The sequence below is a fragment of the Miscanthus floridulus genome, chromosome 2 (assembly GCF_019320115.1).
Source record: "Miscanthus floridulus cultivar M001 chromosome 2, ASM1932011v1, whole genome shotgun sequence".
Classification (NCBI taxonomy): Eukaryota; Viridiplantae; Streptophyta; class Magnoliopsida; order Poales; family Poaceae; genus Miscanthus; species Miscanthus floridulus.
In genome coordinates, this window is record NC_089581.1 from 172587625 (window position 1) to 172613635 (window position 26011).

A 26011-nucleotide genomic window follows, 5' to 3' on the forward strand; every position below is an offset into this window, starting at 1 on the left:
AACAAATAGAGTCCGTTGGCTCTATTATTAGGCTAGTCTATGAGGCAACCTAGACCCACTGACCTAACCCTTAGGCATCTAGTCTAGACAGAGTCTAGGTCCTCCAGATGACTGCCACGTGCCCCCCTTTGAATGAAGAGCGTTCATCTTCAATGGTCAGAACATCCGCGCAAACAACAGCTTCCGAACTGGACTCTAACCCAGCAGGGTCCAGGTCTCTCCTTCTCTATGTCTGAGTGCACTGTGCCAACAGTCAAAACCTTTGGACCGGACTCTAATGCTAGGGTCCAGTCGTTGCACATCATGCGAGTCCGGTTGAGCTCAAAATCACACCGAGAGCTCCCAGAACGCCAAATTACAACCGGACCGTGTTCGGTGCTCATGACTGGACTCTAACCTAGGGTCTAGTGCACCACCAAATGCCACATCACCTCCATGCTATGCTGTAGCCCCAACCAGACCGAGAGCATCAGGTTCGGTCACTCTCACGACCAGAGTCCAATGCGAGCGCTGCGCCTTTGTCCTGGGGAGGAGTCTGGACCAGACTCTCCCCTCAGGGTCCAGTCCTGTCGGCAGGTAGAGTCCGATCCCCTAAAACAACTCCATTTTTTCTCCAATTTCTTCACCCTTGCTCCCAAGTGCTAACCACCAAGTGCATCACCATTGTCAACATGTGTTAGCATTTTCATAAAGCATTTTCAATAGTGTTAGCACTCACTAGAATCTAAATGCATATGCAATGAGTTAGAACATTTCATGGCACTTTGATAACTAGATTTCACAATGAGTTTTACCCCTCTTAATAGTACGACTATCTATCCTAAATCCACTCACACCCACTTGGTGTCTTGAGTGGCAAAACAAAATGCTCCTATCAATTATACCTTTGCCTTGAGCTATTTTGTTTTTGTCTTTCTTCTTTTCTAAGTTTAGAGCTTGATCACCATCATCACATGTCCATCATCACCTCCATCGACTTCATCTTTGCTCCATCACTTGGTGTGTACTAACCTATCTTATATTCACTTAGAGCTAGAAGTTAGTACCTAGTGTTTCATCAATTATCTAAAGCCAACCTATCTTATATTCACTTAGAGCCAGAGGTTAGTACCAACCAAGGAAGGCAACTCCAGGTGAAGGGTCAAGAGGCCAAGTCCCCATTTGATCGCTTTGGCTCGAGGGCTCGACTAGTTAGAGCGATTCCTGACCTAGGGGAACCACCGCCAAGCAAAGCATCGCTTGGCTCACCCTAGCCTTAGCCCGAATGAGCTTTAGCCCCAACCAACCATAGGATTATTCCCCTCTACCTACCAGGCATTCAGAGTCTAGCAAACGGGTAGGGTCACAAGGTGACATGCCCCACTAGGGCCCCATTTTCCCCTTCATGTGAGTCCATGTTGGCCACTCCAGCACAGAGTCATGCTCAGGTCGTGACATGTTGCAACAAGGGCCGCCATGCACCCATAGTGTGGGCAGCCTTAGGCCCACATAGCAGCCTCCCTCCATGGAATGGAGGAGCCCTAGCATGCAAAGGAAGTTGTGAGAAGGCAAACCCGAAGAAGGCACAATAATAGACAACGCCTAACTGTCAGCTCCTAATGACGGCGATGTCAGGGGGTAGTTGGGGCATTATCAGTCCTTAGCTACATGATAAAGGACACCGTGTGGCGCCATCCAAAAGAAGACATGAAGCATAGGACCCAAAACCCAAGAGAACCCCCCTCCCCCTGCAACCATGTAACATGTACTCCCATCGCCCCCATAAATAAGGCCGAGCATGGGCTCCTATAGAACGAATTAGATCAACAAAGACCTAAAGACAAACCTAGAGAGGAGTAGGCCCAGGGTAGAGAGCACTAGGGCAAGCTCATCACCCAAGCGGCCTAATCCTTGTAACCATAGCATAGCGCTTCCCCTTCGATCTCTCTCTCTCTCTGTTGTAAGAACTTGATTGAGCATTCTAACACGAAGAACATCACTGTTGGATGTAGGGCTTAGATGCCCCCAACCAGGATAAATCTCTTATGTTTGAGTTCTTAAGACACCAGAGACCCACACATCGACCCGGGTCGAACAACTCGATTACTGCTGTGGAATTAAACCCACGATAGGCAACATCAACCTCACCTATGCCAACATCTCGGTGATGGGCTTCGACTTAGACTTTGGTTTCATCGACTACAACTTTGTCAACATTTCGGTGAGGAGCTTTGCCATTGACTTCGGCATCATCAATAATGCCTTCGCCAACATTTTGGCCAAGGGGTTCTCCATTCAGCTTTGGTGTCACCGATATCGCCTACGCCATCATCTCGGTGATGGGATTCGACTTTGACTTCGGTGTCATCGACTATGGCTTCATCAACATTTCAGCGAGGGGCTTCTCCTACACTTAGTTGTATTCAGATATTAGATCTTGTACTTCCAATCAAAACCAAATACCTGAGGGGCTACTGTTGGGGTGTATCAGTATGTTAGGGACCCCATAATTGTGTTCAGAGCCCAAGGGACTTATGAGATAATATTTAGGGCCCATTTGTATCCCATAGAGACTCTTTTGTAAATACAGACCCCACCTAGAGGAAATAATAAAAACCTCCCCTCCCATCTCCCCTATAATAGAGGATAGAGGGAAGGCGGTGGAGGACTTTGGCCTCTCACTCATTTGTCTCTCTCATTCTCTCCGCTCTCACCTCTCTTATGTTCTGTCTAAGACCAACATGAATTTTGATATTTTTATTTTGTGAAGAAGACCTTTACTAGAATAATATATTTCATCTCAAGTAACATATCACTAAAAATAACTAGCACTTATATTCGAGTACAAAATACTATATCAATTTAAACATTAAAGAAATAGTGAATACACAATTAAACTTTTGATTTTGGAGTTACAAAGTTTTACAACGTGGGAATGTTTGTAAAGTGTAGTCTCCCAACTTAAGTTACCAGTGATAGAAACCATTCCTTCTCAAGCAGCCAATCCCATCAATGATTTCTCTACATAGATTTTAAAAGAGTAGATTGATCAAATATTAGAAAATCAAATCTAGTTATCTAGTAGGACCAAGATATCGCACAACAAGGTCCCGCAATGCGACCAGTCTTTCTCTTTGCCAGCAGTAACATTTGAAGTGTCATCTCTTTTAATGCAAACATTTAGATAATCATTAACTCCTACTTCACATGGTTCATCATCCGGTTTCAACAGCTTCAAGTAGTAGTGTTCTTAAGAAATATAACCTCATGCTTAATGACTTTGAATTCAATGTTAAATTTCTGTCCATAAAAATACTTAGGATCCTAATTGAACTATTAGATACCATCTATTATATGAAAAATTAAGATCATATTATACATTAGGTTTTTTTTCTTTTCTTTTCTTTCCTTTGGAATCATCACCAGACTCCATACTAACTACAACATTACAACAATTTTAGCTATGTTGCTTTGCTTCGAATGAATAGAATTAAGTTTAATCAATAAAAACTACTACAATAGCATTATAAGAACAGAATTAAGTTTAATCAATAAAAACTACATCAACATAATAATAATTTTATAAATTGACCATGAAGATGTGTATATGATACGGGATACGACCCCTCGTTGGTGTATTCATGCATGCTACTAGAGGAAGTTCATTAAAAATTCTAAAAATTACGAATTTCGTTCAGAAAAATAAAAGAAACATTCATTGAACAACATATAACCATGAAGTTAAAAGAATGCGGTCATTAAATTTTTGACAAACTAAAACGACAATAATAGAAATGCCCGATTAATAATCCTACCAAGTATTCGCCTGCGACATACTCAGCATGTCTATTAATCGGCGCTACTCCTTGCCATGTCACAGGCAAATGCTTGGTCGACATACTCTGGCAGCCGAATGGTAAGGAAGGAGAGGGTCTAGGGGTCTGGACCAACGCCGTAGGTAGCTGGGGTAGCCGCCCCACCACACACCTAGGGTGGCTCTGCCCTTGTGTAGGCTGCTAACTGGGGGACACTGGTAGCGTCAGGCAGTTGACGGGCACGATCAGGGACAAGGTTGGGTATAATTGAGCGAAAGACCAAGACCGAACCTGGACTTACTAGTGACCGAGACCTAGTGGCAGATCTAGGATTTTAATCACGAGGTACTAGATCAGAACGATATAGTTCATCAACATTGACATGTGACATAATCAAATCACTAAATGATGATAAAATATTTGTGATTGTATAGAAATGGAACAAGTTACATGTTTTCCATTACAAGTTTCAACTAAATCTTATAAATTATAGTATAATAGAAACTAAAGCTTCACACGTGGTTCTGCCATGGCTTGCAAGTATTTAAGGATATCTTTATTGCTTACACGAAGTCACACTCAATAAATGCGATCAAACAATCATTTAAGTATTGGAGTGCGATTTGGAATTTGGTTGTTGTTGGGCCTAGAAAGCGACGAACGTAGAGTGTTGCGGCTGTTGTATGGGCTAGGCAGACTAGTAATTATATTTAACAATGTATTATACATATAAGAGGTATTAAAGGGTACATATACTTGGTTATTTTTAAAGAAATTGGGTGTAGAACTGTACCCCCATGCACCTATTGCGCATCCGCCCCTATCGACCGAGACTGAAGTGATCGAGATCGAAGTTTTCGGTCACTAGTTCGGTCTTGAGTCCATGCTACCCGAATTTTTTTAAGGTTAGTTCGGTTATATGCCTCGGATAACCGAACTAAGAATATTTGGATTTTGTTGACATAATGTGTATTTTAGACTATTATTAGTGATGTAATATACATTTTAGTGAGTTTATATCAATTATCACTCTTATCACGTTGTTTAATTTATATGTTGTATTATCATTTGTACCTTAAATAGAAAAATATTGCTAAAATTTGCTACAAATTATGCTATTACATGACCAAACTTGCAAGATAACAGAAGAACACATCGGTTCGGTCGTAGGGGAGCACGGCAAAGACGGGCCGAACTGCTCGAGGCACCTGCGCTGCACACCGCGCGGCGCGCCGCGGGGTGCTGGCCATCCAGCGCAGAGCCCGCGCGCCGCGGCAGCAGCTGCCACTCGGCGCCCGCGCCCATCAGGTACGCACCGCACGGGATCAGCGCGCTCACCGCGTCGCCGCACGACACCATCCCCGTCTCTGGCGGCGGTGGCGCCACCGGACCAACATCTGCTTGGCCTTGGCCCGCGAGGACCATCGTCAGCGTCGCCGCGACGACGATGATCACCATTCATGATGCGCCAACTGCGTGAGTGCAGGCGCCGCGGGCGGCTTGTAGAGGTGGCGGAGGTCACGGAGATTGGTGGCGCACCTCAATGCGGCGGCCTTCACTGCACCAGCGACGACGTGCTCGTTGCCGATCTCAGCGCGCTCTCATCTCAACCGCTCCGTCTGCAGGCGCGCACTGACGGACCAAAACGAGCAAGGCGCGCCCCTATTCGATTTGTTGAATGCTCTGCCATGTGCCGCCACCGGCTCTGTCCATGAATCCAACGCCCAACGGGCCTCACTTTTAGGGCTTCAGGCCTCCTCCCGACCTCCCCGTGACCACTGGGCCGTGCTGCATTTGTATCTGTGAGCGGTGGACAGCACTCCATTGTCCATTCCTCTCTGGCAATTTGCTTGAGGATGCTGCAGGCAGGCAATAACTAATACTCCTTCCTATTCGTTTAGAGAATCAATCATGGAGAGTAGCTGCCTGCGCTTGTGGCCTGAAGATTCGGAAAAAGAAATGAAACCAAACATGATATATATGGTGCTGTCTTGTTCAGTGAAACCGGCATTGCTGCAGGGAATATTACAACACAACAGACAGGCAGCAACAGCAAGCGCAGGCGGGCCGCAGGACTGCCAACGGGCGGCGGAAAGGTCCAGGCCGAAAGCATTCGCCTGCACGGCGTAGAGGGCAGTGCCGGTGCACCGCCACCGACATGTCGTCTGCCACACCGACGAACGGCCACGTGCCTGCTCAGGTTCACCCTCCACGAGCTCTCGAGGTGTTAACTGCAGCCGACACCATGGAAACAACAACTGGTAAACGCGCACGCTTTCTGGCGCAGGAATTGGAGTTGCCTTCTAAAGAAGTTTGCTGTCACCGCGCAAATCTGCTTCTTGTTTAAAGAGCGCAGGGTCCTGATCTCGCAACGTGAACGTGAATGGTTCTCGGAGTTCATCGACCGTGTCCATTAACAAATCCGGGCCATGTCTAAACAAAGACGAGATTACGCAAACACGAGTTTGATGTTTAATGACTGTACTGACTTAATTTAAATTATTATGGACGTGTGTATTATCTCATACTATCAAACGTCCCCGTGCATCCAAGTGAGCGCGTTTAATGAATGATTGGCACCCAAATGTGGGGTATGTTCAAACGTTTGAACAAGTGTATGCCTATTAATTCACAAACACAGTTTCAATCTTGCCAGGAAATATTAGAGGAAATCTTGGAGGGAAATATATCAGAGGCGATTGGAAAGGGCAAATGGATCCCCAGCCGCCTGTGTTAAACCTATTTGTAGAGACGGTTAAAGCTTTCAGCCGTCTCTAGAAATCAGTTTGTAGAGGCCGCTCTTGTTCCCAGCCGCCTCAAGTCTCATTTACTTACGCATCAGGCATGCATGGAGTATGAGTTGCTGGCTTGCTGCCATGGCACATTTGCACCTCCACAAGTTGAGCTGGTGGCAAACATGCTTTCCTCTGTGGCAATTATACTTGCCTGAGCATTCTGGCCTGAGGCAACAAATTTTCATTCAGAGAATCAGGTCATGGTGAAACATGATGCTGTTTTCTTGAGTGAAAGAAACACAGCACCTCTGTTTTCTTGAGGGAATATTACAGCACAAGAGACAGGCGGCGAGCGCAGGCAGGCCGGCGGCCCTCACTCGCCGTCGCCGTTGGACGTTGTTCCCTCTCGCCTGCACCTGCACGACCTGCACCAGCACTGGCACCAGCAGCAGCAGCACCGACGTTTCGTCTGCCATACCGACGACTATCACTGCACCGATATGTCGCAAGAAAGGCTAAACAATGCCCATCTAACTGCAGCCGACACCATGGTACAATTGGTAAACGCGCACGCGGGCCAGAAAACTGGAGTTGCCAGCGATCGAGGCTCGCGGAATTCCAAAGAAATTTACCGCATCTGTTTGCTGTTTCAAGAGCAACGTCCTGATCTCGCAACGTGAATGGTTTCTCGAAATTCATCGACGCCTCCATTAGGAAACCCGGGCCATGTCTAAACAAAGCTGAGATTACGCAAACACGAGGTCCATATTCTATGTACTACTAAGTTTACTCCAGTGAAGTGGCAGTAGTATAAATAGCTAGCTAGCACTGGAACTGCAGTTTCACTCGGTGACGGTGAGTACAGAGGCACTTGTGAGTTGTAGTCTGATATCTGATCTTGTCTAGCGACAGGAGGGAACATCAGCTAGCTGTTAGTCACCGTCGTCAGCCCAGTCGACGCAGCACAGAGCAGATGCATATGGCTGCTGGTACCCGCACCGCCGGCAGCAAGCCGCCGTCGCTGTGCCTGCTGCTCCTCGTCCACGCGCTGCTGCTCGTCGCGTCGTCGACTGCCGCCGCCGGCCTCCAGGTGGGCTTCTACCGGCAGACCTGCCCCCAGGCGGAGTCCATCGTTCAGAACGTCACCTGGGCGCGGGCGGCCGCGGACCCGAGCCTGGCGGGCAAGCTGCTGCGGCTCTACTTCCACGACTGCTTCCCGCAGGGGTGCGACGCGTCGGTGCTGCTGGACGGCCGGGGCACGGAGAAGGCGGCGCCGCCGAACCAGTCGCTGGGCGGGCTGGACGTCGTTGACGCCGCCAAGGCGGCGCTGGAGGTGGCCTGCCCCGGCACCGTGTCGTGCGCGGACGTCGTGGCGCTGGCCGCCCGCGACGCCGTCTCCTTCCAGTCCCGCCGATCGCTGTGGCAAGTCGAGACGGGCCGCCGCGACACCCGCTTCTCCGACGAGGCGCACGCCACGGACCTGCCCAGCCCGGAGTTTGTGTTCAAGCTCCTCAGGGACTCCTTCGCGAAGCGGGGGCTTAGCGTCCGCGACCTCGTCGCGCTCTCCGGCGCGCACACGCTGGGACAGACGGACTGCCAGTTCGTGTCACCGAGGCTCTACACCTTCCAAGGCAACGGCGGGGTGGACCCGTTCATCGACCCGGGCTACGCGCGGGAGCTCATGCGGCAGTGCCCCGCCACGCCGTCGTCGTCGTCGCTCGGCAAGGTGGCCTTGGACCCCGGCAGCGAGTTCACGTTCGACACCAGCTACTACGCCACCGTCAAGGCCAACCGCGGCGCGCTGCTCACGGACGCCGTGCTGCTGCACGACGACGAGGCCGCCCGCCTCGTCGACGAGATGCACGACCAAGGCAAGTTCCTCACCGCCTTCGCCGCGTCCATCCAGAAGTTGGGAGCCTTCGGCGTCATCGCCGGCAACCAAGGGGAGATCAGGCGGAACTGCCACGTCGTCAACTAACGGGCGCAGCACCTTTTGGAACTGGATATGCATTATATTTGATTATTTCTGTTATTAGATACTGTAAGGAAATAAATTCTCTGCTGTAGCTCTCATATGCTTGTCTTGTTTTAGTTTTATGTTTCATTATGTCTACTTATTTGTCAATTGTAATTTAATTTCATGCTTGTCAATTTCAGTTTCCGCTAGCTATTTCAGTGGTTCAACTTCTGCTTTTAAATATTTCATTTTTTGTTTCAATGTTTATTTTAGTTTTAGTTTAATGAGTTATGAGTTTCTTTTTCCATTTTCCCCTTCAAGTTCGAATGCCTTCTTAAAACCTACATATCAGTTATATAATAACTTACCCCTAAGTTGGTAGCTATGCAATGCTTCTTTTAATAATTTGTCTCTCAAAGTGTAGTTTGTTTTATTTTAGGTCGTAACTCTTGTCTTTTTAATAAATGTCCCTCCAATTGTCGGCTAGTCATGTTTCCCGGCTCATATAGTTGGTTATATAATAAGTTGTCCCTCGAGTTGACAGTTTGTTCTAATAATTTGCTCTTAGGTTATAGCTTGTCTTGTTTGTGCCCCTACACTTATTTTTTAATAAATGTCTATCAGTTAGCAGCAAATCATGTTTTCTGGACTGCCACGTCGTCAACTAGCGCTGCTCCACCTTTTGGAACTGGATACGCACCCCGTTCGGCTTATCCCATATCTGGCTTGTTTGATTTTTTTTTTCAGCCAGAACAGTGTTTTCAGTCAATTTCAGCCAAGATTCAGCAAGCCGAACAGGGCCATTGGGGGCAAGCCAAACAGTTATTGCTGATAGATAAGCAAATAAATTATCTCCTGTAGCTCTCTTATGCTCGTTGTTGTTTCAAAATAATATACTCGTTGTACCGCTTTGGGGCTTGGGGGCAAGCTGTTTTGTCTGCACAAAGCAAGAGAAGTACTCGTCGACTTGAGTCGAGTTTAAGCTGTCTTTCAAATAGCAATAGGGCACAGCCCGATGTAATGGCATACATGCAGTCATATGTGTGTTTCTTCCTTTCCGCTAAAGAAAGGCCAAAAAAAATTTATAACTTATACTCCGTCAGAAAAATTACTTCCATCAGAAAAAAATGCAAAATGACTTCTGACACAAAAAAAATGCAATTCTAGCTTTGTTCCTAGCCAATGTATCTTAAGTTTAACCAAGTTTTTAAAAAAAATACTTAATAGGTATACTATGAAAATACATATTCAAGACTAGTCCAATGATATTTATTTGGTATTAAAATATTGATTTTTTTTATATAAACTTGGTCAAACTCGAGATTGTTTGACTAGATACTATACTAGAGGTTTGAGTTTATTTGGAGTACACAATCACACAAATGCTGCATATGCAAGATATCATGTACTCCCTTTGTTCCAAATTATAAGTTGTTCTAGCTTTTCTAGATACATATTAAAAGCTATGTATCTAGACATCTAGATGCACAACAAAAGCTATGTACCTAAAAAAGCCAGAATAACTTATAATTTGGAACGAAGGGAGTAGCATGTTAAAAAGATCATGGAGATTTTAAGAATGGACAAATCATTCTGAATGTCATCTGAGATGGAGCAAACACAAAAATAGGGACAACTTAACACAATCAAGTAGAACCTTAGTCAATATATTATATAGAGAGAGAAAACTCTGAAATTTCATGCGCCACAATTGATGACCAGACACATGCTCATCCAACTGGCCCAAGGAGTTGGAAAGAATAATGAGCTGTAGCAAACAAGAAGAAACATAAGCAAGTTAGAACATGAAACGATCAATGTCAACTGTCATCATCTGATAAAAAGTTAATTCCGCTGATCCAACCATTAACTGAAATGTAAGTGTAGCAGGTGAGATTGGCTCACCTTAGGCCTGTTGTTGCTTCTTCTCAAGAGCTTTCTTCCATCGCTTTTGATCAAGGACCAATGTCATGTCTTGCCAACTGAGATAAATGGTATTATATGTCAATCAACATGTATTGGGCAAGGAAAACAGCAGAATGTTAATAAAAGGGACTTCGTACATCTACTTACAGACATAACACAAAGAGAGATTTTATAAGCAAATATACTGTTCGTTCACAATGGAGGAAAAACATTTCTTATGCATCTCAGATGCTAAGAATTAAAACAGTTGAAAAGACACGACGAAGAATGGAAAACTATTAATTCCTTATAAGAATGAAATAATGGTCCATGAAATCTTAGGCCCTGTTTGGTTCCTAGGAATTGAGAGGAATTGAAAAATAATCTAATTATGAAATGGAGAAGCACTTTCTAGATATTGGTATGAATTCATGGGATCCAAACAGGCCTTTAGCAAATTCGGATTACAAGATGCTTTATAATGCAAGATGAAAATAGTGTTCAAGTCCCAACACCTAAGACTCAGATCATGAGCCTGAAATTTGAGAGGTACCCGCCTCACCTTGCCCCTCCACTACATGTCAGCTCTGAATATCCCCAAAACAGCTATCAAAGCTATAGATCGACGTCTACGTGCTTTCTTTTGGACAGGGGATGATGTCTGCCATGGTTCTAAGTGTTTAGTGGCCTGGGAAAACGTTTCTATCAGTAAGAATGATGGGGGGCTTGGAGTTAAAAATTTGGAGCTTCAAAATAGATGCATGCTCATGAAATTCATTAATAAGCTTTTCTCCAATGAACCTGCCCCGTGGAAGCAATGGATTCTCCGAGATGCTGCATCTTTTGACACCCCCTCTAACAGTTCGACTTCATATCTTTGGCGGATCATTAATGAACTTACTACCTATCGTTCAATTACTTATGTGAAAGTTCATGATGGTGCTTCTACCGCTTTTTGGTTTGATCATTGGCTCCCTGCTGGCCCTCTTTATGTTTCCCACTCTGCTCTTTTCTCTCACACTACTAGGCCTAACGTATCGGTTCAGGATGTTTTCCAAGCTAGGTTTGATTTGCGCCTCCGGTCCAGACTGACAAATGCTGCTGCAACCCAGCTAGCAGACCTCCTTTTATGCTTGCAGGAAACCAATCTCGGCGACGGAGCTGATGAGCGGCTTCTGAAACATACTGGCAAAGTGTTCACCACCAGAGATGCTTACGCAACACCTGATCGCCGTTCAGAAACACCAGACGTGCATGGGCGTCATATCTGGGGTACACGACTTCCAAACAAAGTCAAGATTTTTGCCTGGCTCTACTTCAAGGACAGATTAAGCACGAGGGGCAATCTCTTCGCAAAACATGTGCTGGATGACGATGCTTGCCAACGGTGCTCTGGTTGTGTTGAAGATCGCCAGCATGTTTTCTTTGACTGCACTTCCAGTGCCGAGCTATGGCGAATGCTCCAGTTGAGCAGTGTTGCTGAACTGGCAGATGCAAATGTATGGACTGGATGTCCTCTCCCCCACTTGGATGCAAAAGTCTGTCCATTTGTGTTTCTTAGTCTTACTATCCTTTGGCGGATATGGGATGCTAGGAATGCTGAGGTCTTCGGAAGCGAGCCGTCATCAAGCCGACGTATTATTACTAGAGTTTGTGATGATCTAGTTATTTGGTAAACACGGCTGAAAGTCGATCGTGATGTATCTAAACTTAGTCACTGGCGCTTGTTCCTGTCATCTTGTATCTCTTCGACAAACTCCACGCTTTGATCGGAGCTCTTGTTTCTAATAAAATCAGGTGGGGAAACTCTTCCCCCGTTCAACAACAACAACATAGCCTTTCAGTCCCAAGCAAGTTGGGGACTTTAAAAAAAAAACAGAGAGGTACCATAACAAGAATTAGATTGAAATCCAGAAGAGACCATCCAAACATTTATACACATCGCAACTTGATGGCATAAGGTTCTGTAAAACCTATAGATAGGCTACAAAAACCATGCAAGTTTTATAAATAGGTTACTAGTGAAAATAATTTACAGAAATTATGACAACCTTTTTTCTTATAATTTTCCGATTTTTAAAGACAACAATTCATATGGCAATCCTATATTGGTTAATCTACTAATACTCTGAATTTCATTTTAAACAATAAAAGTCAATTAGGAGGAGTATAGTAAGTGTGCGGCATATTGGGGTGTCAGTATGCAAGCTCTCTAAATGTCTCTGTACTGTAGAAAACATTTATATAGATGAGTGAACAGTATTTGGATATCTTATATGGTTCAAGTAGTGCTAAATATAGAAAGTGTTGAAGTCCCACTCTTCATCAATTCGAGCCGACACTGATCATGTTAAGCTATAGTAAGAGTAATTTTGGGTGGTTTTGATGACTGACCTTGTGATTTTCAAATCAACATGGTGACTGGCACAAGAGAAAATACTACTCCCTTCCGTTCCAATTGAACTTTTTTTTTTGGCTTCAGGTGCATTAATAAAGACGCAAGCTAAAAACTAAACTTTGAGATCATTTTTTAAGAGGCTACACGCTACACAGCACTCAGTCTGCAGTAATCCCTGCTATCTATCAACGAATTGGTACAAACACACATAAAATCGCACACACATGAAGACTAGGCCCAAGCATATCAATCTATCAACGAATTGCAATGCCTGGTACAAACATGGTCTGACTCGCAAGCGAGAAGCGGGAATTGGTACAAAACCTAAGCGAGAGCATCAGAGCAACAGAGACACCGAGAGACGATACGGGGGTCGGGGACTCACGTCACCGGTAAGGACTTGAGGTGGGAGGCGAGCGCGGAGGCGTGGTGGTGGACGCAGGCGGCCGCGCCGAGGGCAAAGGCGCCGGTCCAGGTGGAGATGAGCCGCTGCGGGTCGGAGTGCGGGACCGCGGGGTCGCCCCTGTACGCCCGCGCCCAGTAGTCGTCGAACTCGCCCATCCTCCTCCTCCCCTTCCCCTTCCCTGCGCCGCTGCGCGAGCAGCGTCCGGACACAAGAGCGCTTAGGTTACGGTTTTTGTATTTCGCACGGCAGGAAGGGAACAGGAGGGGGGCAGGAAGGGGGCCGTACCTGTTGGCTGTTCGTCGCCGGCGACGGGCTCGACGAAGACGCTTAGGGCGGCGATACGCTGGGGAAGCCGGGAGGGGATAGTGGAGCGGGAGGATAAGATCCCATGTAGATTTACATGGGCCGGCCCAGATCTTGCAGCACCGACCACCGACTGCAGCAGCTTGGGCCCGTTTCATGGCCCTGTTTGCTCAGGAGGCAGATAGATCCTGTTTTGCAAAATTTTTACATGTTTCTATGTTTTTTCCTATATAAAATTAAAACTGACTGTTTTAAAAAATTATTTCGGCAAAACTTTATGCGTTTCAAATGGGTCTTCAGTCAGTCAGTCGGCCACGAGGGGCTATTTGGATGACTTCCAAGGCAACGTCTGACCGTGCACGTGATTAAGCGTCCCAAATCGAAGGAACATCTTGGAACGTGCCACACACTGTAATGCTATGATCAAGGCGTTCGCCCGAGCGTGTGTGTGTGTCCGGACGCCTTCGTTCTCGGACTTACGCAGCGATCAGGCCAACAGGCCATGTTTCTCTCTACACTCTCTTCTCCATCTTTATCTCGCGATAGAACCCTCACCGATAGAAATTCGTGGCTTCACCGCATCGAGCTCCCACCCCACTCCGCCTCACCGTTGCAAGTGCCGCGACGCCCCATCCCGCTCCGTGCCGCATCTGCCGCCACGCCACGCCCACTCCTCCTCCAGAACCTCGTTGACGCTGGCGTGGTTGACGAGTCGAACATCTTTGGCGGCGCGGGGGGCGACAACGACGACCTCCTTTGGGCGCTCATCAATGCAGACCTCCCTGGCGGGGACCTCGACCTCGGCATCTGGAAGCTCCTGGCCACCATGGCGCTCTCCTTCGTCGGCGTGCCCGTGCTGCTCAAGTACCTCACCAAGAAGCAAGGTGACATTTGCGCACCGCATATTGCAAGCTTATGTTTCAAGTGTTTCATTTGGATGTTGCAAGTGTTTAATCTTGATATTGCAAAATTAGATCTTGATGTTGCACATGTTGCAGTGACTATACACGTATGTTTCAAGGGTATGTTCTAAATGTTTCAACTATTTTTCAGACGTTCGTTGCAAGTGTTTCATCTGAATGTTGCATATGTTTCACACATGTGTTGCAAGTGTTTTATCTGAATGTTGCATATATTTGCAAATGTTTTCAAGAGTTTTCAAGTGTTTTACAAGTGTTTCAGACGCATGCTATAAGTGTTTCAGATGTTTCATATATATGTTGAAACTTTCATTTGTATGTTTCAAAAGTAGATCGAGATGTTGCACGTGTTGTAATGTGACCCATCCTGCCACAACGGCCTGCTCCAGCTGCTTGGGCGACGTGTATGCACGTGGGGGAGCAGAGGGATGGAGCGCTGCTCAGCAGCAAGCATGGGAAGCGAAGGGCGATGGCGGCAGGCGCAGTCGATCCCCGCGTAGCATGCGGGTGCAACAAGCGGAGGGGCCCAGGTAGAAAGCGAAGGGGGCACAGGAGTCCGGACAAAGACGCGAAGTGAGGGCGGAGGCATTCGGACATAGGCGTGAAGTGGGGGCATAGTTTCCGAGGAGCAGTAGATGCTGGCGTCAAGCGCAGAAACAGACTACAGCCATGGGTGAACGTCTGTCTGGACGTTCAGGTGCTAGTAGTGTTGTCGGTGCAAAATGCGGCCAACAAGTAAATATGTGTAGTTTTGCCATGCGTTGTGATCGGATGTGGCCTAGCACACGATGACATAGGATTTATACTGATTCAGGCAACGTGCCCTACATCTAGTTTTAGTCGGTCGGTGACTTTATTCCTGAGCCCAGGTGCTCGAAGTTTGCTGTGGGGTTACAAACGAGTAAGGAATAAGAAGGGGGTGTTAGAGGCCCAGTTGGACTCTGAACCGAGTGGAAGAGAGTGATGGATGCTCAAACGTACGCTAAGTATTAGAGCATATACTCTGTGTGTCCGAGCTTATCAGCTATTGAGAGCATGTAGACTGTGTAGCCATCGAGCTCTCTTGTTGTTAGGAGAGTGCATCCCCTTTTATAGATGAAGGGGATAGCCTTATAAGTCAAAGACGAAAAGGGAGAGAGTGTGTGCGAGTGTTACCTAGTCTTGTTGCCCACGCCGTCGGGTATGGCATGCTATCGCCACCTTACTGTTCATGACCTGGAAGGCTACACAGCGTTCGCCCACCTTACTGTTCATGACCTGGTAGGCTGCACATTATTCGCCTTGGATGGCAAACGACGGCGCCCACAATACTGTTTGTGCTCTGCCACGTCTAGTAGGCTATATAGTGTCCGTCTGACATGGCCTGACGGCACCATCCTACAAGTGCACAGGGTATGGTAGGGTGTGGTCCTCGGTATTATGGTTGACTTGAGCATCTTACCTTATCTGCTTCGCCTGCTCCCTAGGCCCACACCGAGCAGGCATCCTAGTTGGTCATTCCCAGTCGGCCCTGACCATGTCGGTTGAGAAAGAGAGGCGAGCAAAGGTCCAGCATATCCTCAGTCAGTGGAATGGGGTCAGAGTCAGACTACGGTCCCACCTCGACCAGGCCTTCTGGTTAGGGCTTCGACCAGGTCTCCTGCTTGGAGGTGTCGGTTGGGGACCGGATCTTGGTCTTGGCCTATTATTGTGTATCTGGACCGGCCTAGACACGCGCTTTCGCAACACCGCCTGCTGGGCCAAGTATTGCAGGAAAGCGGGTCCATTGAAGACCCTGGGTTTATGAACTCGACAGGAGCCCTCAAGCCCCTTTGGGGCTTCTATGAAGCCATGAAGGGGCTGTTGAATTGTTGCTTTTGAGGGCACACGGGAGTACGATGCTAGAAGATCTCTCGTAAGGAGAGAGCATCGTACGTCTCGAATGGTGTGGTAGAACCACCTAATCTATTGCCTCCTAGGAGCACTTGTTTTCCATTAGACACTAAGCACTCGAAGGAGAACACCAAATTACTTGGTTTCATCGGGCACACCCCAGGGGAGAACCTGAAAATCTACATTTTTGCCATCAGGATCACAAATGAGAGAATAAAGCTTACATCATTCTTAACCATTTCTTACATCATTTTTAATACAACATTAGAGTATAATATTTATTATTGTAACAATGGAATTTAATTATAATATCAGAGTTATGAACAATTTAAATTGACAGCGAGATATAAACATGTGATCAAAATTACAGCAGAAATAAATATCTAATCAGGACATGATGAAGTATTGATATATAAACTATAACAATAGATTATGAAACTTTCATTTATAAAAGCATTTGGTGAGAGTTATAAATAACAATAATGATCGTAGCGTAAAGGAATCCTCGCTGAGCCTACCAGGAGGTATCCACACACAAGGGTCAGCTCTGGCATCCACCTGTCACTTGCAATAAGGGGAATAAAACCCTAAGTACTCAATTATACTCAGCAAGACTTATCCGTCAGGAGAAAAGAAAAGACTCCAAGGATATGCAAAGCTATCTAGCTGTGGGTTTATTGCATTTGTAGGAAGCATTACTAAGCGTGCGTTCTTATATTCAATTTTTATTAATAGCCACATTGGTTCATTAACTAACCATTCTATGTAAGCACCTGTACTACTTTCAAGCAGGTGGTAAGAAATCAGATTTCCTTTTTCCATCTTCCATCTTCCATCTTTCATCTTTTAGTTCTTACTACGATGCTAAACCGTAGACAAGTCATACCGGATTGCCTGGCGATTCGCGAATCAATGCCTCCAGCTGGGTACCCCAAAAACACATGCCCCACTTGTATTCAAGGCATAAGCTAGACCAACCCATCACCCTTCTATCCTGGGTGTCCAGATCCCCGTCCAAACTAGGACTCCAAGCCCCTGCCCCTGAGTCCCAAACTCAGTGCGGTGCAAGGATCTCTTCCACCAAAACAAAACCCTAACAGCCGGTTTGAAAAGAGCTAGATCCACGACAAGAGAACAACAAGTCTTCCAAGTGCCATACCCAAGTATGTGCTCGGGATAATAAATCTGTGACTTTCCTAGAGCCTTATGCAACGGTCGGTCCTTAATTGACACAGACAGAGAAAACAATGTAACCAAGCTATGTCCTGCGTCCACGGCGACACAACCTCTTACACCCACCAATACCCAAACCATATCCCTGCTCGGTCACCATTTTTTCTTTCCACCATTTTTATATATTCCAAGTGATAATAATACAGTAATATATTTCCAATATCTCACGAGTGACAGACAATCACTCGACTTCTACCGGAGTCCTGCAGCATAGCAATTTATATGATCCTGTCATACTAGTAAGACTCATAGGATAAAGATATATATGCAAGTGGGTTTCATTCAACTTCTTAAAACTTAATGCACAAATATAATTTAAACTGCAGAAAAGTAGTGGTTATGCAACGAGGCTTGCCTAGTTAAGATATATATTAAAAAGTTAGTATCTGCATCTTCAGATCATCCACCATCAACTGAATAGAAATCCCATTGCATCAACTCCTGGAGAGAATACCATTACACCACCTTTGGATTCCTAATCATCCTTCAATTGATCCGTTGATCCATCATCGTACATATATAATATGCATTGATGCAAATGCATAGATGTAAATAAGCGACGACAACCGAAATGCTTAGAAATCCGATTACGTCTCACAAGCTAACGAGATAGTTCTAATGCGCTAGTCTACATATCCATGTTGTCAAATAAGGTGTTACTTCCCAACCAATATTTTAGTTATACAAACCCAAGTTGTTTTTTTATTCTCTTCTATCAGTTTAATCTTTATTCGCAATCGAACATCATTATCTATTTAGCAAACTAATTATTCCGGAACTATAAAATTTACAGTGAGTACCTAATATTTCTAGGAACCTATTGTAGAAATTTTAGATCCAACACTATTACCAATTTATCATGGAAATTCATATAAGTTCACCTTTTAACAATTATTAAGCATGTTAAAATAATTAGAGCTACCCTAAAAACATATCGAATCTATGTAAACAAAATACACTATTAGATAGATCATGATTTTAGGAACTCAACAAAACTAGTTTTACTATTTTTGGATTCCTATATGATTTTATATTTAAATAACAAAACCAACTCAAAATATATTTTAGAAACCTTCACTAATTCGTTGGAAAAACTAAAAGAACATCGCGGCCCAAAAGGCCCACGACGAGCGTGGCTCCAGTGCGGCCCAAGACTGACGAGCGTGGCCTAGGCGCACATGGACGTGAGTGGCAGCAGGCTGGCCTAGCCAGAGCGTGGCCCGCGGCGATGGAACGACGCGGACGGATCAGGCGCGGCGCACTCGGCCTAGGCACGGCCCAACGTGCGATGGGGCGTGAGCGACCCAGACAGCATCAGGCCAGCCCAACACGGCATGGCCCAGTCACGGTGTGTGTTTTTGTAGAAAAGACCCCCGGTTTTTAGCTAATCAACCTATGATTTAGCTCACTATTCAAACGAGTCAAGTATTTCACAATAAGGACCCTGTATAAAACTTCTGCTTGGATTTATACCCTTTTCTTCATCCTCCACATACAGAGGAGCAGAGGACGGTAGAGGAGGTCCGGTCGGCGGTCAATCCTAGCCAGGAAGGACATGGCGATCGCGGGAAGCCGATCGACGAGTAGCACGGGCACCCGCGAGAGCCAAGGAGGCGAGCACACCGGCAGCGGCGGCAAGAGGCACAACACGATGACGTGGTGGCTCAGCAATGGCAGGCGTGGCCCTGAGCAGATGCTGCGGGGTAGGGAAGGGGAAGGCAGCACTATAGGACGACTCCATGGCTCCGGGTGGGCCTGGCGCGCTCGCACACTGTGGTGGTGGTGATGGAAGCAGCCACGGTGGTAGTGGACCAGGCACGGCGAGGTGCTGTGGTGACACGGCCACAGCGAGGATGGCGCGGGACCATGTAGCATGGGCCCATAGCGCACACGGCGGCAGGCGAGGGCGCAAGTCGGAGGCGGAGGAGACACCTAAGAAGGACGGCGCCATGGAGCAAGCGAGGCAAAGCCGTGCATGGCTCTATGGGAAGGAAGGGATGGTGCTATGACACGGACGTGCCGAGGGGCACGCCAAAGTGACGGCGCTCCTAGGGCATGGTGGCGTGGCGACAGAAAGCGGCCTCAGGTGCTGTAGAAGGCCGCCTAGAGCAGTGACTGTGGACGTGACCGGACGAGACACGTGACGTGGTAGCACGCTAGCACAGACAAGGCACATAGACTATGGAGGAGGTGCCTAGGAGGGCAACGCTGCGGAGCAGCGAGTCCAGCGCGTCGGGTGGTTAGCAAGGCGGAGCTACGCATGACAAAGAGAAGCAACGTTGTGGGCACACAGGCACGGCAGCAGTGGACACGGCCATGGTGGTTGCGCTATAGCGAGGGGCAGCACAGGGAAGGAAATAGCAGGGTGCAACGACAGTAGCAGCCACAACAGGTACCGCAGGGCAATAGCATGGAGGCGCGAAGCTGTGGCCGGCGCACACCCAAACGGTGGCGAGGCGAGGAAAGCGAGGCCGAGGTGATGGAGTACGGGGCTAGGTGGCGATGCTATGAATGCTCATTGTGGCAGAGGAAAAAGAGAAGGAGTGAGAGTCCTGTCTGGCTCGGCTCAGCATAGAGGCAGACAGCAACGATAGGCAAGGACAATCAGAGACAGAGCATGCAAACAACGTGAGGGTTTAGCCAATTCCATCAACGCAGGGACAATAGAGGCAGGCAAGGATGAGACTACGCAAGGCATGCAAAGAGACAGCGGCCGCGTAGCAGCAACAAAGACGCTCACACAAGGCACCGACCATAAGACATAGTGGCATGGACGAGATGGTGCATAGTTACAATGCTAGTCAAGTACACTGCACGTCAGGAAAATAAATGAAACTGCTACGCTCTCTCTCTCTCGTCAGTTCGTGCTTATCAAAATAAACCCATGAGTGTATATATACATATCGTTCTATTTATTAATGGATTTATTTTATTTATAAAAGTCACTTTTCATGCATAATTTAATAGAACAAATCATTCGGCAGAATCGTCGTTCGACATTCCTGAATATCTTTACACACAGAGTAATTTGACTTGGCGTTGATTCAAGTACACAAAATTAAATCATACACGATTCCCTTATCACGACAAGTACGTTTTAAATAAAAAAATCTAAGAAAAATTATTTCAAAAATTTTTCTTAGGCCTAAATCGTGGTGCTAAATAAGATCATAACACCGGGGTGTTACAAATGGGCCCCTGTCCTAGGTTCTAGATCAGAGGACGGAGAGAGGGAGGAGAGCATTGTAGCAGGAGAACAAGGATCTTGGCTCCCTTGTTTCGCTTCATGCCCCAAGGTGCGGAGCAGTCTCAGGGCTGTTCACACATGCTTTGCCTATTATTGTAAAAGCCTAGAGCTTCTGTCTTCAGCTTAATGAAAGATTGTATTTACTTTGTAATTCCTATGCCCATTGCGCCATGGAGGTGGGCTGTTTATTACAACTTTGGCATATTCCCCCTTGGTTTGTTGTACCACATACGATAACCAAGTAGGATTTAGGCACCTCACCTCCACGGGGAGGACTAGCGAAGGCCACAGAGGTGCGCCATGGAGGATATTGGCACCCAACCCCTGATAAGGGGACTGGCAAAGGCTGCCGAGGTGTGCCAAGTAGACATAGGTGCCTAGTCCTCAAAGGGGAGGAACTCATCGGTAGTTCGTCTTCTGTCAGGTGCGCACGAGCGCATTCGGTGGGTGTAGCCTCCGAGCCTGCAACTGACTGGTGAGTCAGTCAGAGGCTAAGCACCTTAGTACTCTTTCCTAGGGCCATAGTCTCCTATGTTCCTACCGATTGGGGTGTTCACCTGTGTTTGTCCTGCCCGCGACCTACCTGGCCGGTTGGATTCCTGAGTCAGCTTCGGTCTAGTTTCGTGCATCACCCCGTCCGCAGTTTCTACAACTGGAGGGTTGAGCTAACGTCACTTGTCTTGATGGCTCGAGTGACGCGCTTTGGGGAGCTTCTATCGGATATGTCCGAGGGGAATCTAGGTCCATCATTCGTGATGGAGTTGGCATAACCTGCATAGGGCATACCACTGCTCCTTACCTGTTTCTCGGTAGCCACTCGAGCCGTTTGATAATCTTGGGTGACTAGCTGGCTTCTCCTCAATGGAGATTCTATTAGTGGCCCCCTGCGCTTCTGTCTTTTTGCAGCGGCCAAGAGTCGGTGGGGCTAGGGATCTCCCCACCTCCCATGTGAGAAGAGTGGAGACCCAGCCTATGGTAGGTTGCAATGAGCGAAGGGGGAAATAGGCTAGTGGCGGCGTGACCTTCCTTAATGGGGGTTGCATCTTCCTGACCGGTTGTGAGCATGTCGGCGGTGGTGATGGTAGCGATCCCCATGGTGACAGTGAAGGCCTAGTGAAAGGTCCTTGTGTGCTTTTGGTAATTGAGTGACAACCTAGGTGGACTAATTGTGTTTATGTGAGATACATAGGTAATTAGTCCATAGGTACATATGTGTGAGCAACATATCCCATGATGGTGAAAATGGCTTGGAGATGTTGCAAAGCTCACACATGTGATGATGAAGGAGCTCATTGCACATGAGACATGACATTGAGTCATGTGATCAAAGGTAGAGAAGATCAAGACATGACTTGGCTTGATGGACCGGTTGCAAGCGTGAAGGGCAAGTCAAAGGCTTTAGAGCGATGGACCATGTGGCGGTGAAGCTTGAGCAAGACTTGGCACCGATGGACGAAGGCAACGGTGAAAAGCAAGTGAAGTCAAGATCGATGAACCAATATGATCATGTGATGATATGAAGTGGATCATATCATTGTTGATCGTGTTGGTGCATGTGTTGCGTCGACATTGGAGGAGATGGAATGGAATGCGCAAGGCAAAGGTATAACCTAGGGCATTTCATTTCACCAGTCATAGGTGTGTTGGGAAGTTTATGATTAGGTTTAGGATAGATGGCCGTACTATCAAGAGGGGCAAACTTGTTTGCATATCGATCATCTAGTGCCACTTGAGTGATCTAACTTTGCATCATCGCTAGGATCGAGTGGCGTGGCAAGTTGAGTGGCTAACACCCTTGAAAATGTTTGTGAAAATATGCCAACACATGTGCATAAGGTGATACACTTAGTGGTTGGCACATTTGAGCAAGGGTGAAGAAGATAGAGTTGAAAATGAGTTAGTCACGCTGGTTATAGAGTGACCGGATGCATCTGGTATGGTGACCGGACAAGTCTAGTAGTTGGCGACGTACTCAGCGATCGGAAATGTTTGATCGCCACACCAGACACGTCCGGTGTGAATCCGCAAAGATGGTGTTCGGTAGATCTGTTGATTGGACGCTGGCAGCGTCCGGTCCGGAGTGACTGAACATGTCCGGTCAAGCATGGGTGCTTACTATACTTGATTGGACACTGAGGCTCAGCGTCCGGTCAGCTTCTAACAGACGCATCTGGTTGGCCCTGGAGGCTTATTGGACTCGACCGAAAGCAGCGGCTGAGCGTCTGGTCATTTCGGTGCTGAGTGTCCGGTCATTTCGAACTGTGCATCTAGTTGTCTTGTCAGAGAGCCATTGGAGACAACAGTGGGACACATGGCTATCTGGTAGCTACCAGACACGTTTGGTATAGCGACCAGACATGTCCAGTATTCATGATCGGTACGTCCGGTGCTGCATCCGGTGCTGCATCCGGTCGACCCAAAAATGCCTAGTGAAGGGGTAACGGCTCTATTTGTTCATGAAGTTATAAATAGAAGCCATGGTTGGCCTTGAGCTGATAGCTGAGCACACTAGAGCCTTGGTGGCTTGTGTGGTAGTGCTTGGGAGCCCTCCATCTCACACATACTTGATAGTGATCATCCGATTATATGAGCGAGCGATTCTAGTGCGATTGCATCATGAGGTTGCATCGAGTGGCACTAGGTGATCGAGTTGCAAGCCGGTAGTGCTTGTTACTCTTGGAGGTTGCCACCTCCTAGATGGCTTGGTGGTGGTCTCTGTCAAAGCCCGCAAGAAGCTTATGTGGCGCTCCGGAGAAGTGCCTTGTGAGGGGCATTGTGCTCGCCCCGCGAGAGCCGCGAAGAGCAACTTTAGTAAAGCGTGTCATTGAGCTACCCTTACTTCCGGGGTAGGTTCTTGCGGTGCTCGACGTGTGGGCTTGGCGGGTGATGCCAATTAGCCACCGAACCACCAAGTGAGCGGTTGACACAATGGGGACTAGCATGTTGGCAAACACATGAACCTCGGGAGAAAAATCACCGTGTCAACCTTGTTCTTTGCATTGGTTTGCATTCCCGTTACACAAGCTTACGATTATTTTCATATACATTGAGCTTGTGTTGTCGCTTTTGTAATTAGTTGGCTTGTGTAGCTTGCTAGTTACCTTCTTGTTTGTGTAGCATAGAAGTAGCTCCCTTGCGTGGCTAATTTGGTTTGTGTAACCTTGTTAGTCACATTGCTTAGTTTGTGTAGCTAAGTAATTATGCTCTCTAATTTGGCATTGGTTGCCTTGTTATTGAGCATTGCTAGTGAGCGTAGGTGGCTTTGTGCTTTTGCTTACTAGCATGTGTAGGAGCTCCCTTGTTGCTTAGAGTACTAGTGGCATAGGTTTGTATGACCTTGCTCTTAGAATTGGTTAGGTGAGCTTTAACTAGCTCGGCACCTTTGTTGCTTGATTAGTATCTTTGGAAGGTGCTAGAGAACATAAATAGCAGGGTGTAGTCTTGACTAGACCGATAGTCTTAATTCCGCACTTGTTTCGGTTAGCTGACGTAATTATTTTTAGAAAGGACTATTCACCCCCCTCTAGTCTACCATCTCGACCCTATACCCAGTCAGAGGTGACTCTTGTGGTCCCTCCCAAGCCAGTTATGGGGGAGGAGAGGAGGGAAATTGGGCTCCCCATCTCGCCCGGTAGAGGGGCACATGGTTCGCTCGCCTGGTCATAGCTAGGGGGAGCCGAAGGGGCCATAGCCAGGCTAGAGGTAGAGCAGCCACTGGTGAGCCATGGAGTCCTAGTGGTGGACATCGCCTTCGACGACGAGGAATACACCAGGGTGGAGCTGCCAGCCATCCCACCGTCCTAGGAGTTGGTGATGATCCGGTCGTCGCTTAATACTGTGATGGCTAGATCTTCTGGCAGGTTGGGGGTGACCCACGAGCTGGTGTGGCCTTGCCCTAGTGAGCCAGGAAAGGCCTGGTTCGTCCTTCATAATGAGGAGGAGGTGAAGCTTTGGCACCTGTCCAGGGAGAGAGGACTGTCGATGGAGTTCGATCTCGCCCTTACCAAGGCAAAGCTCAAGGAGGCCTTGGAGAGGGTTGAGCTCATCCATTAGGCCATGACTGTCGACCTGCCATATTTTGTAGAGGTAAGTTTTCTATGTTCCTAGTGTTGTCTTTGATTCCTTGGCATTTAAACGGTTGTCTCAACATGTCTGCTTCTTGTCTCGTAGGACCTAGAGATGATGTTGATCTGCAAGTCTTGGTTTCTCCAAGAGGAGCATGGTTGGATGGAGCAAGAAGCGGTGACGTTGTGATAGGTCGATGAGCTCAGGCACAAGCTAGAGTCCACCCGCTATGAGTCCCAAGACTGGGCGGCTGAGGCGATGGGAGCACAGGTGGTGGAGCTGCATGTTGTCGAGCGGGCGACTGCTGTCGAGTAGAAACTCAACACAATAAAGGCCCACTTGGTGGAGACCAAGGCGGCGCTCAAGAAGTCCCTAGAGGCTCTAGAAGCAGAGTGGAAGGCTCGGTCTGACGCCGACTGGGAGGTCATCGTGCTCCGGGGGCAGATGCTCAAGGCAGAGGAGTCAAACACTTGGCTGCTCAAAGAGGGTGACCAGTCAAGAGGAAGGGCTTTCCATTCTCAAAAGCGTCCACCTCAGTATGTACCTGTTGTACCCTCGGTTAATGCCTTGAATTTTTCTTTTCCTTGCTCCTGAATTTGTCGTCCATTTCTAGAACTGGGTGGAAAGATCGGCTCTCTAGAGAAAGAGCTGGAGATGGTCAAAGCGGTGGTCGGTTGGAGCACAGAGGTGCTAGCCTAGTCCCTCGAGGAGTGATGTGCTCTCGAGGGAGAGCTCAACCAGCTTTGCAACATTGCGTAGGTGGTGGTCTCTGAGGTGTTCGAGTCGGGACTAAGCACTAGTACGCCCGTCGTCTAGCTGGTGGAGGTCCTAAATGAAGTTTGGGCGCGCATCTCCAATGGCATGTTCTATAGGATGTTGGGGGTGTTGACCTCGGTGGTGACCCACTACCCTGATCTAGACTTCACAGCTATCTACAGATGATATGCTGATGGGTAAAGCACAGAACAGATCCATGCGCTGGGGGAAAGTTTGGTGCCACACATATAAGTGGTCGCTGAGTAGGTCATCGCGCCGTGGGTGATGGAGGCTCACTGTTCGATCATGGCCATAGATGTGCACCGAGAAGATGTCATCCAGCCTATGGATGCAATGGAGGCTGGGTCTGAGGCGAGCATCATCCCACCCCTAACCGAGCCGAACATCGTCCTGACCGCA

At 47.4% G+C, this 26011-nt stretch overlaps 2 protein-coding genes across 3 annotated transcripts; one reads left to right on the forward strand and one right to left on the reverse strand.

The window, feature by feature from the left end:
• Positions 1–7395: 7395 nt before the first annotated feature.
• LOC136540692 (cationic peroxidase 2-like) lies at positions 7396–8551 on the forward strand. The gene has a single exon (XM_066532703.1). It carries the CDS (start codon positions 7503–7505, stop codon positions 8505–8507), a length of 1005 nt encoding a protein of 334 aa, XP_066388800.1. The 5' UTR covers positions 7396–7502; the 3' UTR covers positions 8508–8551.
• Positions 8552–10057: 1506 nt separating this feature from the next.
• Positions 10058–13591, reverse strand: LOC136540693 (uncharacterized). Of its 2 annotated transcripts, none has more exons than XM_066532704.1 (4): positions 13481–13591; positions 13175–13381; positions 10392–10468; positions 10058–10254 (listed from the first exon to the last, which is right to left on the reverse strand). In XM_066532704.1, the coding sequence occupies exons 2-3, from the start codon at positions 13348–13350 to the stop codon at positions 10393–10395; spliced, it is 252 nt and encodes an 83-aa protein (XP_066388801.1). In that variant the 5' UTR covers positions 13351–13381; positions 13481–13591; the 3' UTR covers positions 10058–10254; position 10392. The 2 variants fall into 2 exon arrangements, with proteins under 2 accessions (XP_066388801.1, XP_066388802.1); XM_066532705.1 differs by having other exon boundaries at positions 13175–13373; positions 13481–13544.
• Between the last annotated feature and the right edge of the window lie 12420 nt (positions 13592–26011).